The following is a 15,295-nucleotide window of genomic DNA, read 5'->3' on the forward strand; positions in this document are numbered from 1 at the left end:
TGGTTGCCCTCCTCTGAACACGCTCCAGCTTGTCTGCATCCTTCTTGAACTGTGGAGCCCAGAACTGGACGCAATACTCTAGATGAGGCCTAACCAGGGCCGAATAGAGAGGAACCAGGACCTCACGTGGTTTGGAAGCTATACTTCTATTAATGCAGCCCAAAATAGCATTTGCCTTTCTTGCAGCCATATCACACTGTTGGCTCATATTCAGTTTGCGATCTACAACAATTCCAAGTTCCTTCTCGCTTGTAGTATTGCTGAGCCAAGTATCCCCCATCTTGTAACTGTGCATTTGGTTTCTTTTCTCCTCGGTGTAGAACTTGGCATTTATCCCTATTAAATTTCATTCTGTTGTTTTCAGCCCTGCGCTCCAGCCTATGTGTTTAATCTTCTTTTTAAAGCCATCTAACCTAGTGGCTATTATCATGTCTTGTGGCACAGTGAGTTCCATAAATTAATTAAGGGGCAGGGTGGAGAAAGAGAGGTGGGGAAATTGATCACCCCTCTGGGTTGTATTAATAATAAAAAAAATTGAAAACGCATATATTTATGAGAGCAAACAACGGATATAGATAAACACGCTCTTGGGAAATTTATTTGCGATGCTTGTACTGTTTTAAACTGCTGTTGTGGTGGTTTATAAATCAAGCTCCCGTTACTCAAGGAATCTCTCCGTAACCAACCTTCCTTTGGACTCTTTTTCTAAGCTAGAGTTTGTACCCGTCAAAAATGAGATTAACAAGTGAGACACCTATGTCGGACTAGATGGATTTCGACTAAACGAACTCCTCCCTGACTGTTAGAGCTGTTCAAACTCTCACTGCAGAGGCCACCAGTGAGGGAGGAAGCAGCAGCCAGGCACCTCTCCATCATGCCTGGGTCCAGCTCCAGCTGAGAGCCCCCTCCCTCCTGCTACCAACTGTCTCTGCAGAGGCCACCAGTGAGGGAGGAAGCAGCAGCCAGGCACCTCTCCATCATGCCTGGGTCCAGCTCCAGCTGAGAGCCCCCTCCCTCCTGCTACCAACTGTCTCTGCAGAGGCCACCAGTGAGGGAGGAAGCAGCAGCCAGGCACCTCTCCATCATGCCTGGGTCCAGCTCCAGCTGAGAGCCCCCTTCCTCCTGCTACCAACTGCCTCTGCAGAGGCCACCAGTGAGGGAGGAAGCAGCAGCCAGGCACCTCTCCACCGTGCCTGGGTCCAGCTCCAGCTCAGAGCCCCCTCCCTCCTGCTGTCAACTGTAAATGCTGAACTTTGCAACTAAGATTGTAGTGCCTGAATTTGCTTTCCTTTTCCCCCTCCTCCTCCTCCCTCCCAATCCCCTTTCCTTTTGTGTCATGTTTTTTAGATTGTAAGCCTGTGGGCAGGGACTGTCAAGAAATACTTTTGTAAGCCGCCGTGAGAGCCTTTTTGGGCTGAATGGTGGCATAAAAATGCTTTAATAAGTAAATAAGTAAGTAATTTCCTCAGAAGGTGGTGGACTCTCCTTCATTTGTGCTTTTTAAGCAGAGACTGGGCCAGCCAGGACACCGTAGCAGCGGACTTCCTCCATTGGACAAAATGACCTTTAGTACTTCTTCCAACTCATTGATTCATAATTGGTGTTTGCTATTATTTTATAGATCAGAAGAAAGAGGCGCGGGTTCTCAGGGTGCAAAACATTTATTTTCACGAAGCCCGACGCGTTTCGGCCCCTACTTTATTCAAAGCCCTTCCTCAGGGGGTTGTAACATTAATAATACAATAAAATACATTAAGAACGCATAATATTAAAAGAAGTTTTTGTTATTAGGTTAATTAGGCACATTGCCACAAAGGCCTATGCCCATATGGGAGTATTAAAACTTTTTAACGTAACGATGTTACTTTTTTTTTTTTAACGTTACAGTCCCCTGAGGACAGTCTTTGAATAAAGGACAGGCCGAAATTGTCGGGCATCGTGAAAATAAATATTTTGCATGTCGTTTCTCTTGTTTCTGACCTGTTTTAGATGCTTTACCGCCTTCTGTTTTTGGTTTTGAGTATTACTTTATAGGATAAAACCACTGTTCTCCAACCTGGCGGGCCTACAGATGTTTCGGACGACAACTCCCATCAGGCTGTGCCAGAATGGCCAAAGGTCAGGAATGATGGGTATCGTAATCAAAACAACTGCAGGGCGCCTGGTTGGGGGAAACCGTGTTAAATCATCGCCATGGGTACCTTGTACGGAATAGGAGAGTTGTAGTTTTCAGGGAACTCCCAGCCTAGAAGAACTGAGGTCTTGGTGACCATCTTCACTTTGAAGTTTTTGGGGAAAACTGTTGGAAAGAAAAGCAACGAGGGAAGGGAGAGATCAAGAGAGTCTGAGTGGGAAAAGAAGTGTTTACTTTCCACCTACTGAGAAATATCGTTCACACACACACACACACGCACACACACACACGTTTTTGCTACCTGCACCCAAAAAGTTCCATCTGCCTCTTCATCCATCCCGTAATCCACCCTGCACGAAACGCTTATGCAAGACCTCACCCACCCCACTGAACCCTCAATCCCTGCCCTCCCCACCCTCAAAATGGGCTACGTGGCTTCTGATTGGCTGCTGAGAAGAAAGAGTCTCTGGATGAAACTATGTGGGTCGTTTGTAGTTTCGGGGTAGTTTCCCCCCCTCCCGCACCCATTTGCAGCTTGCAAAAAAAAAAAAAAAAAAAGAGAGAGACGAAAAGAGAAAGAGAGAAAGCTGAAGAAAAGGCTCCGCCCACCTGTGATAGCGACTGCTCCGCCCAGCTGTCAATCAAGAAGGACTGTCTAGACTTGACTTGCGGAAGAAAGAAGAAAAGGAACTTACCTGCAAAAGGCAGGGGAGAAGCTATCTGCCTTTTATTTTATTTTTAATTAAATGTCGCTGCTGCCGCTGTTTTTAAATGTACTCACACGCCTGTCTTCAAGCCGGCGAGGAGCTAGGGACTATTTATTTATGTGGACGGGTGCCTGGTTTTGATTTTGGTGGGTTTTTTGTTTGGCTCGGTTTTCCTTCTCTGTCTCTCAGGAGCAGCTCACGATACAGGGAGAGAGACACAGAGGAGAAACAGTCAAGTCCTACCTTGGTCCAGAAGGAAAGTCCTGTAATGGACAGTTGGGCTGAAGGGCCCGGGACCTTTACTGGTGTGGGCGCGGATCTTAACTTCATAGGCGGTGTTGGGCTTCAGACCGTTCAGGGTGTACGAGTTCTCGGGAGACGGGGAAAGCTCTTTTTCCTGGGGGTTCCCGGAAGCGGAGGCCTCCCAGTACGCCACAGTGTACTTGACGATCACCCCATTCCTCTCGGCCAGAACCGGGGGCAGCCAGTTGAACTGCACGGATTTGGACGTGACGTTGCTGGCCTCAAGGATCTGAGGGTAGCCCTTGGGCACGTCTTCCGGGATGGCGATCTCTTGGAGGGCCTCCTCGCCGAAGCCGGCCCGGCTTTTCACGGCCAGCTTGAAGACGTACGTGGCGCCTTTGTGGATGTTGGCCGCGGCATACTTCTCCTCTTGGGCCGCGAATTCCAGCGTGGACAGCGGGGCGATGTCTTTGCGGCCGAACTGCAGGCGGTAACCCAGTACCTGGCCCTCGGCGTCTAGAGGAGGTTCCCATTTGACCAGGAGGGCATTTTCTTGAGTCGGGTGGACGGACAGGATTGGTTTTCCGGGGACTAGAAAAAAAAGACAGGCCGTGGGTTTTTGTGTGTGTGCAAATCCACGATATATTTCGTTTATTATTTATTTATTTATATAGCACCATCAATGTACATGGTGCTGTACACAGTAAAACAATAAAAAAGCAAGACACATAGGCTTACATTCTAATCAAATTGTAATAAAACAAGAAGAACAGGAAAGGCACAGGGGACAATAAAACTAACAGTATAAAAGTAAGATCGAAATCAAGTTCTAAAAGCTTTCGAAAAAAGGAAACGTTTTCAATTGAACTTTAAAAACTGTAATTGAACTCGTGGTCGGCAAATGCTCTGGAAGAGAATTCCAGGCATAAGTGGCAGGGAGAGAAGATGGACGAAGCCGAGCCAGAGAAGCTGGACATCAGGAAAAACTTCCTGACTGTTAGAGCAGTATGACAATGGAATCAGTTACCTAGGGAGGTTGTGGGTTCTCCCACACTAGAGGCCTTCAAGAGGCAGCTGGACAAGCATCTGTCGGGGATGCTTTAGGGTGGATTCCTGCATTGAGCAGGGGGTTGGACTCCATGGCCTTAGAGGCCCCTTCTAGCTCTACGATTCTATGATTCTAAGTAGAGAGCCTTGGGGGCGGGTAAGAAACATGGCATTCGAATAGTGAAGCGCACGAGCGGGTCAATAATGTGAAATGAGAGAAGAAAGACAGGAAGGACTTGAGCCATGCTTCCGCTACGTGAAATGTGCAAAAGCATCAAGCTCATTTCCCTTCTCGTATCTCAGTTTCCCCAAAAACGCAGTTGGACGTTCTGTCATTCGGTGGCATTTCGGGGAATACGGCTGCCTGCATCTCAGACAGGTGGCTGCCTAGTCCCTGCTGGAAGACCTCCGATGAGAAAGAACACCTGTGGATAATTGGTCCCACTGTTGATCAGCTCTGGCCATCAAGAGGTTTCCCCTAATGGCCAACCGAAATCTACCCTCCTGCAACTTAAGCCGCAGAAATCTGAAGTGGTAGGTAATGTCTTTTCCCTCTCCACAATTCAAGAAGGTTTTTGTGAACCGCCCAGAGAACTTCGGCTATTGGGCGGTATAAAAATGTAATAAATAAATAAATAAATAAATAAATAAAACCTTTGAGGGTTGAATTTGGTCCCAGGCCTCTAGCTGCCAACCTCTTATTAATCGAGCGTTCCAAAGCGCTGCACCGGGACCTTCACACAACAGCCCTGCAAAGCAGGCCAAGTCTACTATCCTCGTACGATGCTCACCTGCCCCCTTGGTCACAACCAGCTTAGGTTTGCTCCGGGCGCCATCCCCTTTCATCGTATAGGCGGCTACCGTGATGGAGTAGGCGGTCTCCGGCTGCAGCCCAGCGATGATCATTTCCTGGGGACGGGAATCCGAAAACAGACAAGATATTTATTCCTTCCTTGGAAAAGTTGAAGCGAGGACGGCTTTTTGGGGGGGGGCTTTGTTGCGAGGAGGGAAAGAATGACGACTGCAAAGCATGCAGGGAACACAACACAAAGCGATCCTTTAGAAAGGACACACGAAGAAGGGGGGGGGGAAACGTGGCAGGGAGGAAAACCAAACACTTTCGTGACAAAACACACTCGCCCGCTTTGCTATGAAGGAGCTGCTCTTTATGCGAAGCAGGGAGGCGTCGGAGGGGCCCTTCGCTCCTCCGTCCGCCTCCCGCCATCTTCCCTCCCTATCGCGGCAGAAAACGCTTCTGCCATCAAAACGCTCGCCAGGTTCTTCAAAGAGCCCCTAAGTCTCCAAGGGAAGAATCCATCGCCTTCAAGAAGATTAAAGTGTCCCCCTCCCCTTATCCAGACCTATTTTCTTTTTGAAGAGGACGGCGGCAGTAGCTTCAGTTCTGGCACAAGCCGCCTCCGTGAACGGCAAAGCAGCCGCTTCGAGGCCAGCGTGCCAGATCAACACGTTTCTACCGTCCCTAGCGCAGGCCTCTGCATCGCGGCGTTCCTTCGGCAGTTCTGCTTTCCCTAATCTGATGCCCTCGCAAGTCCCATCGTCTTGTCAGCTGTGGTTGATGGTGGTGGTGGAGGAGGGCATCAGCAAGAACGGTATGTCAGGGAGCTTCCCACGGGAGAGGGGCCAACGCTAGGGTGATCCTATGAAAAGGAGGACCGGGCTCCTGTATCTTTAAAGTTTTATAGAAAAGGGAATTTCAGTAAGTGTCGTAAAGCAGCAATTTCTGCAGCTGAAACTCTCCCCATGGCCGGAGTTCAATCCCAGCAGAAGCTGGTTTCGGGTCGACTCAGCCTTCCATCCTCCCGAGGTCGGTAAAATGAGTACCCAGCTAGCTGGGGGAAAGGGAATCACGGCCGGGGAAGGCAACGGCGAACCACCCCGCTATAAGGCCTGCCAAGAAAACGTCAGCGAAAGCTGGCGTCCCTCCAAGAGTCAGTAATGACTCAGTGCTTGCACGAGAGGTTCCTTTCCTTTTCCAGCACCTGGTGAAATTTTGTCTTCATCTTAACAGTTAAAGCTGGAGTTTCCCTGCCCTCTTGACCAGATACAAAAGAGAGCAGGTCACCTGCAGCTTTAACTATTGCGATGAAGAGGGGATTTCACCAGATGCTGTATTCCTACAAATGATACCTGCTGAAAATCCCTTTTCTCTACAACTGTTAAAGATACAGGAGCCCTGTCCTCCTTTTTATATGGTCACCCTACGCCCAGTGCTAGAGCGCGTGGTCTGTAGGCCCCGTCAACCATAGCGGTAGGGGACGATGGGAGTTCTAGTACAACACGTCAAAAAGCACCGAGTTGGGGAAGTGCAGAGTGCCAAAACACCCCAAGAAGTCAATCTCTTTGTAAAAAGTCTTTATTATGCGAATCAATCGCATCAACCGCATTTCAGGTTCCAGACTTCCTCATCCTCCAGCAGCCCAGAGCTAAGATCTCTAACTAGCTTTGCGGGATACTACATAGACGACTCAAAGATCCCTTTGATGGATGCACTAACGCTGTGAAAGTTGCAATGAAACTGGGGGTGCGGCTCACCCAACGAAACCTGAGTGGCTTTTTTAAATATCCCCCTTTAAGAAGGTTCTTCCCCTAGGGACCTCTTTTAAAGGGCCAACCTTAGAGAATGCCTTATTTCCTAAAGTTCCTCCACCCTCTTGACCCGATGTCCGATTCTGGCCTCCGTCACCCTCAACGCCTCCTCCCCGTAAGATCTGGTATTCCCACAGATGGAGAGGTTTCTATTTGGCTTTGAATCAACTGATAAATTGGCTGGAATCGGACTCTGTTCCCAAGCCCTCTTAAAATGCTTCTGCAGAGTTTCTGGGCCCAATCCTTACAGGAAGGCTACTCAAAGTCACAGGAGCCATGCCTGCGCAATTGTGTGCTTAAACTGGTTTAACTACCGCGCCTTCCCCAGCGACCCCCAGGAGCAACACCAAGGAAGTACGGCACAATTAGAGACGGGGAAAAAGGAGAAGACGAGGCCGCAGAGGGACGGGATGCAGGCCAGGAGGTATTAGAGGAGAAAAAGAAGAAGGAAGGGGGAAAAAGAGACATTCAACAACAACTTCACACCATCACCAATAGAGGGTAAGGGAGCAGAGCAAAATCAACCAGGCCAGGCGTGCCTTTACTCACGTATTCTGCAGTGTCATCGGTTTCCCACTGAGCAAAAGAGGGTATGCAGGTAAGGATGGAAGGAAGAGAAAGAAAAGCGTGAGACAGAAAGAGAGTATGGAGGACCCGCCAGGAAGTGAAACGCTGCTCCCAGAAGCCCACAGGCTACTGGGGCGAATAGGAAGAAGGTCCGAGAAGGTATGAAGTTAGTAGAGCGGGGGGGGGGGGGGGCTGGTTAACGGGAGCAATGCTTGAAAGGAAAGAGCAGCATCGTATTTTTGTGGCATCCGACGCTCTCCAGGTGAAAGGGTTGCTTTTGAAGGGAAAACGCATACAGTGCTTGCACGTTTCAGTGCGTAAAGGCCCTGGCATCTCCAGTTAAAAAGGGTCAGGTAGAAAGTCATGGGCGGGGAGAGGGGGAGGAACCTTCTCTGCCCGAGACCTTGCGAGAGCCACTGCCACTCAGTGAAGACAACCCTGAGACAATGTGCAGCCGCGCATTGATTGTATTACAGTGCCAACAGAAATCCTCATGCGATTGCCTGATTGCATCAGGATATGTATGTTTCCGGGAGGGGTGGGGACAAGGTGCCTTAATCGACGCGCATATGCGCTCATGCGCATCAACCTAAGGAAGTGAGGCAGGTGGCTACTAGAAGGAGGGCTTTCTCTGCTGTGGCACCCCGGTTGTGGAATGAGCTCCCCAGAGAGGAGGAGGGGGAAACTCTTTGCCTGTGCCTTGACTAGGGAGAAAGTGCTTGGGGGTATATAATTGTGCATGCACACGCATGCCTGCATGGGAACTCTGAGGTCAAGGCTTATACTCAGGGGCCTGATGGAAAACCATATGTACCTGCCCGGACCCTAAGGTCATCTTCAGGGGTCCTTCTCCGTGAGCCCCTGCCAAAGGAAGTGAGGCAGGTGGCTACCAGGAGCAGGGCCTTCTCTGCTGTGGCACCCCGGCTGTGGAATGAGCTCCCCAGAGAGGTCCGCCTGGCGCCTACACTGTACTCCTTTCGTCACCAGCTGAAGACCTTTTTATTCACTCCGTATTTTAACACTTAATTTTAACCTAAATTTAAATCTTACTGTTCTAACTCTGTATTTTAATCTTATATCAATTTTGCTGCGTGGTTTTATCCTGGTTGTGCCTTTTATACCGTATTTTGTAATTGTGCTTTTAACCTGTTGGTTGTTTTATTGTGGTTTTCATTTTTGTGAACCGCCCAGAGAGCTTCGGCTATTGGGCGGTATAAAAATGTAATAAATAAATAAATAAATAAACCAGTAAAGAAATAACACACACACACACACACACACACACCAATGTACAAAATTGAACACTGCAGGGATCTGTGCGTGCATTTCAGAAACTGAAACTGTTAAGGAGACAGACGGCTAATGCATCGGGGCACTCCAGAAAAAAAAAAATCAGGCAATTCAGAACCCGAAAAATCTGGGGTGTGTGTTTTACTCCGCATCCCTGACATGAATGAAGTGTGCAGGTTCCTGCCCTCAGATTCTCATTCTTAATCTGGTCCTCTTAACCACAAGGACAGACGGATTTGCCCAGGAATGAAACCAACCTTCTGGTTCAGCGGCACGAACAACCCAGGAACGGCTCGTTCGCATGTGTGTGTGCAATTAAGGAGGATGTCCGTCTGTCATAGCCATCGCTCCAAGATCATGAAGCCAAGAGACATGACACTTGGCATGCATACTAAGGGAACCCTAGGGGTGTGCACCTCAGGGCAATTTGGTTTTTACAACACAGTAATTTATTTAAATTTAATTACATTCAAACACGGTCAGCCTACAGTACCATCTTTGGTCACTAGGTAGCAGCATTCCCTAACCAGCACTTAGATTTGAAGCCAGTCTGGGGGGGGGGACAGAGCTACGGGGAGGGCAGCCTCCCTCAGGGGAATGGAGTGGGCAGACCCCTCCCTCAGGGGGGCTGCAGGGGTGTAATACAGCAAGGAGCATGTTATGGTGCCAGTGGCTTGATGGCATCCAGGCAGGGTAGGCACAACGTGGTCAACTCTGACAGCCATGTAACTTTGCTCGAAGGCTTCAGCATATCACATTAAGGAATATTTCAGCTCACGCAACGTCCATTTGCTAGTCTCGCTCTCTCTTACAAGCATGAACACTCACCTGAGCGTCAGCCAGCATCACATCCTTGATCTGGGGCAAACCGTTCGCCTCCCCGTTCTCCATGCGTACGTAGTGGACTTGGTAGCCCCGAATCTGTCCATGTTGGCGGTTCTGGACCGGCGAACGCCAGAACACTTGGATGGCCGTCGAATTCAGAACCTCTACTTCCACCTTGCGAGGTGGGGCGCTAGGCACTGAAAGAAAGAAAGGCAAGGAGGCAGAGAGAGAGAGAGAGGGAGGGAGGGAGGGAGGGAGGGAGGGAGAGAAACGGAGAGAGAAGAGAGCGTAGGTTTCAGCTTTTAATACAGGAAACGCACAACTCAGGTTACGGTCGTTTGCAATGCCGTGGAAGACGGATGCTCCCATTTGTACCCTGTCGGTGGCTCAGAAGTGGAGATGGGTCTATGATGCAGCCGTGAGCGGTTGAAGCGGGGATGTGGTCAACAGGGGATGGGCCCATAGTCTTTGTTGGGTGAGAGTCAATAAAATCTAAATCTACTAGACTCGTGGGGCTCCAAGCTGCCAGAGCCTTCCCTGACCTGGTGACCTCCAGATGTTTTGGACTGCAACTCCCATCATCCCTCACCATGTTGATTGGGGCTGGTGGAAGCTGTAGTCCAAAACATCTGGAGGGCCCCAGGTGGCGGAAGGCTATAAAACGGCATTATCCGCTCCGTTTAGAGCACGCGGCTCACAGCTGCACACCCTTCCGTCCTGCATGGATTCATCTAATGCAGCGGTTCTCAACCTGTGGGTCGGGAGCCCTTTGGGGGGGTCGAATGACCCTTTCACAGGGGTCGCCTAAGACCACCAGAAAACACATATTTCTGATGGTCTTAGGAAACTGTATTCATTGAACTCTGTCATGTATCATCTTTTGTATTATTAAAGCTATTGTTATGTATTATTTTCATTAGCAAACCATCCCATGACAATGGATCGTGTAGAGAAGAATAAAAATAATTTTATGGTTGGGGGTCACCACAACATGAGGAACTGTATTAAAGGGTTAATAGGAAGGTTGAGAACCACTGATCTAATGGTTTGGTTTGTTTCTTCTTAAAACGGTTCTATGTTTGTTGGAGAAAAGGGTGACTCAGCCCTAGAGTCCTATGTAAACCGCCCAGAGAGCCTTGGCTAAGGGGCGATATGAGACGAAGAAGAAGAAGAAGAAGAAGAAGAAGAAGAAGAAGAAGAAGAAGAAGAAGAAGAAGAAGAACAAGAAGAACAAGAAGAACAAGAAGAAGAAGAACAACAACAAGAAGAACAATAACAAGAAGAAGAAGAAGAAGAAGAAGAAGAAGAAGAACAATAACAAGAAGAAGAAGAAGAAGAAGAAGAAGAAGAAGAAGAAGAAGAAGAAGAAGAAGAAGAAGAAGCACAATAACAACAACAAGAAGAGGAACAATAACAAGAAGAAGAAGAAGAAGAAAAGAAGAAGAAGAAGAAGAAGAAGAAGAAGAAGAAGAAGAAGAAGAAGAAGAAGAAGAGGAACAATAACAACAACAACAAGAAGAAGAACAATAACAAGAAGAAGAACAATAACAAGAAGAAGAAGAAGAAGAAGAAGAAAAGAAGAAGAAGAAGAAGAAGAAGAAGAAGAAGAAGAAGAAGAAGAAGAATCATCATCTGTGGTGTAAGAGAGCTGCTGGGGGCTTTTCACAGAAACATAGAAAGCTGCCTTAAGGTGAGTCAGAACGACGGTTGGTCTAGCTCAGCACTGGCTTTCCGTAACCTGGTACCTTCCAGATGTTTTGGGACGACAACTCCCAGGATTTCTGTCCGTGAGCTGGCTGAGGCTGGAAGGCACCAGGCTGGGGAAAGATGGTCTACATAGATTGCCAGTGGCTCTCTGGGCCTGCAGGTCCTCTCCAGCCCTAGGTGGATGTGCCAGAGGTTGAAGCAGAGATTCTCGGTGCTTTACCACGGAGCGTGGCCCGTGAAAACCGTGCTTTTCACGGGCCACCCCCAGAAAACAGTGCTTTCCTCTAATGAAGTCAACAGAAACCTTTTGGAGGGGGCAGGCCCTACGCTTCCAAACGCTTGGCCAGCGAGGAAGCCTCCTGGACATCTCTTCCGCTACCTTGGATTTAAATCACTTTACATAGTACCTCACTAAATTAGCATTCTCAGCTTCTAACTTCCTTCACCCACCCACCCCTTTTGATGTAAAAAAAAATGAGGACCGTGGCCTTTTCCAAAAGGGCAGGGCTGATTTCAGGAGCTGCCGCTTGCCGATGGCATTTTCATTTATTATATTTCTATACTGCCCTGCAGCTGAAAATGTGTGCCTTAGGGTCAAACTAGTGACAAGGCCAGTGTGGTATAGTGGTCAGAGTGTTGGACTGGGACTCAGGAGATCTGGGTTCGAATCCCCACTCAAACACGGGCCAGTTACTGAGTTTCAGCCTACTCTACCTCACAGGGTTGGGGTGAGGCTAAAATGGAATGGAAGCTGCCTTCGGTACATAGAATCATAGAATAGCAGAGTTGGAAGGGGCCTACAAGGCCATCGAGTCCAACCCCCTGCTCAATGCAGGAATCCACCCTAAAGCATCCCTGACAGATGCTTGTCCAGCTGCCTCTTGAAGGCCTCTAGGGTGGGATAGCCCACAACCTCCCTAGGTAACTGGTTCCATTGTCGTACCGCTCTAACAGTCAGGAAGTTTTTCCTGATCATAGAATCATAGAATAGCAGAGTTGGAAAGTGCCTCACCTGTAATTTGCTGGCCGCATGCAAAAGAGTTGTAGGACAATAGTTCCTGGGCTCACATCTTAAAAATGTCTTGGGAAGAATCATAGAATCATAGAATAGCAGAGTTGGAAGGGGCCTACAAGGCCATTGAGTCCAACCCCCTGCTCAATGCAGGAATCCACCCTAAAGCATCCCTGACAGATGTTTGTCCAGGTTGCAAGGAGGGGAAAAGCCAGTGTATAATTGTAGTAATAAATAAATATTGCAGAATCAAAGGAGGACGGCCAAGAGAGATTATGCAATTGTGCTTCGCTTAAGGCAAGTCACAGAATTCAGCTTGCAGGACCTCGATTCTCTTTTCTAAAGGGCCATAACCCCGTGGCATATCTTGCTGCCTGTATGGTAGATGCCAACGGATGCCAGTGGAAAGTCCATCTCACAGGATGGTTCCCACTGCCTGAGCTCTCAAGGCGCCTGATTAAAGGAGAGGATTTTGCCGGCAATTTAAGCTGGGATATTATCGCGGTCACCCGGAATCCTCCTGGTCCCAGCCAATTACATAGCGGAGCCCGGACTCAAAGGGTTGAAACACTGGGACTTTTTGATCAGCAGAAATGACGGGGATCTTATCTACCGCCCTGCTCACGCTTCCGTGTTGCCTCTGAATTTAGCAAATCGAGAAAGGATCGATTTGCCCAGCAACGAAGTAATGCCGTGAGCCATCCCTCTTGCAAAGCAACGTGTCTTGGGGTGGCCCTTGAATGGGTAAGGAAGATGCGTCAGCGTTACAACAGACGCGCTGCTGGTGGAGATCAAAACTGCTCAAACTCTGTTGTTGACTTTGGAGATCAAGGGTTGTTTTGCAGGACCAGCTGGTGGCTAACAAGGCGTGCTGTGCGTGATGGACGCAGGCCAGCCCAATTGCGTTAATAACCCTCGCCGACACTGTTTACCAAATCACTCAAAGCTGGCCAGAGTGAGTTGTGGTGGTGGTGAACAAATCGCCTCAGAACAGCCCATGGACTGGTTTCCACGGTCGCCGCCGCCCACCAGGGCTTAAATAACCCACAGTGGGTTGTGGTGCGTGTCGGCGGCCATTGTGAATATTCAAGCGGCGGGCGATTGTGATGTGAAGATCCTGGCGAGGGCGGCGTGTTGCTATGGTAAACAAAATGAGGGTGGCTTGTTGCCATGGTAAACAACCCATGGGCTGTTTGGGGTTGTGTGTGGTTTGTTAAACAATGGGAACAACCTACGCTGTACGGGATTTGCACGTCAACGTAAGCCAGAGCAACTGCTGTGGTGAACCATATTCACCACAGAGTGGCGATTGTGAGATTGTGCCCCCCTGGTGCTGGGAAAAGAAACTCCTGGAAAATCTGGACCTGGTGGTCTTATGACGTTTGGGGACACGCTCCCCTTTCGTTCACTTTCTCATGAAATCGCTGCATCCAAAGTCCAAACCAACGCTGTTTTTTGCCAGCTCACAATTCTATGACTGTCAGCAAAACAGCATAAATTGGGGATTATGCTCTTTGGTGCGTTGTAGTACAGACAAGCACACGGTACATGGAGAAGCGCAACTGCCTGCATTTCGGACTCTCCTTGTTTGCATGACTGTGGGACTATGGGGCTTATCCCGATGACCGCTTGCGCTTCAAAATGTACCAAGAAGTCAGGTGATCCCAGAGACCCAGTCCTGAGTAACCGGCAGGTATATAGCTTCCTCCTACCTACAGGTATTTGCCAGCTTTCCAGCAATTGAGGGCTAGATTTTGTCAGCATTTGTACCCGGGCATGTGGCACGCTCAATGTACGCGTGCACGTGGGCGTTCCATCAATCTAAGAGGACCCCGGATTGCTTAACTGAAAAACTGTTCAGAAGACACCTTAAACCATGGCTTAAACCCTGGTGGTTAAGCCAGAAAGCCAGGCCGTGTTCAGAAGACACCTTAGACCATGGCTTTAACCCTGGTGCTTAAGCCAGAAAGCCAGGCTGTGTTCAGAAGACACCTTAGACCATGGCTTTAACCCTGGTGGTTAAGCCAGGAGGTGTTCAGAAGACACCTTAAACCATGGCTTTAACCCTGGTGATTAAGCCAGAAAGCCAGGCCGTGTTCAGAAGTCACCTTAAACCATGGCTTTAACCCTGGTGGTTAAGCCAGAAAGCCAGGCTGTGTTCAGAAGACACCTTAGACCATGGCTTTAACCCTGGTGGTTAAGCCAGAAAGCCAGGCCATGTTCAGAAGACACCTTAAACCATGGCTTTAACCCTGGTGGTTAAGCAAGAAAGTCAGGCCATGTTCAGAAGACACCTTAAACCATGGCTTTAACCCTGGTGGTTAAGCAAGAAAGTCAGGCCATGTTCAGAAGACACCTTAGACCATGGCTTTAACCCTGGTGGTTAAGCCAGAAAGCCAGGCCGTGTTCAGAAGACACCTTAGACCATGGCTTTAACCCTGGTGGTTAAGCCAGAAAGCCAGGCCGTGTTCAGAAGACACCTTAGACCATGGCTTTAACCCTGGTGGTTAAGCCAGAAAGCCAGGCCGTGTTCAGAAGACACCTTAGACCATGGCTTTAACCCTGGTGGTTAAGCCAGAAAGCCAGGCCATGTTCAGAAGACACCTTAGACCATGGCTTTAACCCTGGTGAATAAGGCTTTTTTGCTTTATTCGTCATAGTTAAAGCTGTGGTTTAAGGTGTCTTCTGGACACAGCCCGGCTTTCCGGCTTAACCACCAGGGTTTAAGGTGTCTTATGAAGAGGCCCATTGTGTGTGTATGTGTGTGGTGCTACACACCTCCTCAGGAAAAGGAACGTGTCTCAAGATGGCTCTATAGACTACAACGAAAATGTGCCCCTAAATCCTAATGCAGTCATTTTTATTGTTCCAGGGACGTTTGCACTGCAATTGTTTTATATTTAATATATTATACACATTGTTTCAGAGTGCCATGCCTTTGGCAGTGCGTGCAAGACATACGGCATTCTAAAATAAATAAAGGGCCACTGGAAACCCACCCAACACCCAACCAAGAGGGAAGTAGACCGGTTGCTGCATTGGGTAAGAAGTGACCACTCCCGACGGAGAGACGCCGGACAAATTACTCTCAGAACACGCTGCGTGTTCCTGCACAAGCCGCTGCTCTGGGCTCGTCTCGAGCCAAATCACACAGAA

The 15,295-nt window shown here is 48.8% G+C and overlaps 1 protein-coding gene across 1 annotated transcript in view; it reads right to left on the bottom strand.

Annotated features, from left to right (window-relative positions):
* PTPRS (protein tyrosine phosphatase receptor type S) overlaps positions 1-15,295 on the bottom strand; it is a 219,968-nt gene that overhangs the window by 60,959 nt on the left and 143,714 nt on the right. Inside the window, exons 12-16 of the mRNA XM_063147033.1 lie at positions 9,424-9,617; positions 7,288-7,314; positions 4,923-5,040; positions 3,085-3,675; positions 2,202-2,299 (exon numbers count right to left, since the gene is read on the bottom strand). Of these exons, the coding sequence (XP_063003103.1) occupies positions 2,202-2,299; positions 3,085-3,675; positions 4,923-5,040; positions 7,288-7,314; positions 9,424-9,617 (1,028 nt within the window). The remainder of the gene's footprint in view (positions 1-2,201; positions 2,300-3,084; positions 3,676-4,922; positions 5,041-7,287; positions 7,315-9,423; positions 9,618-15,295) is intronic.

Source organism: Elgaria multicarinata, chromosome 23 (assembly GCF_023053635.1).
Source record: "Elgaria multicarinata webbii isolate HBS135686 ecotype San Diego chromosome 23, rElgMul1.1.pri, whole genome shotgun sequence".
Taxonomy (NCBI): Eukaryota; Metazoa; Chordata; class Lepidosauria; order Squamata; family Anguidae; genus Elgaria; species Elgaria multicarinata.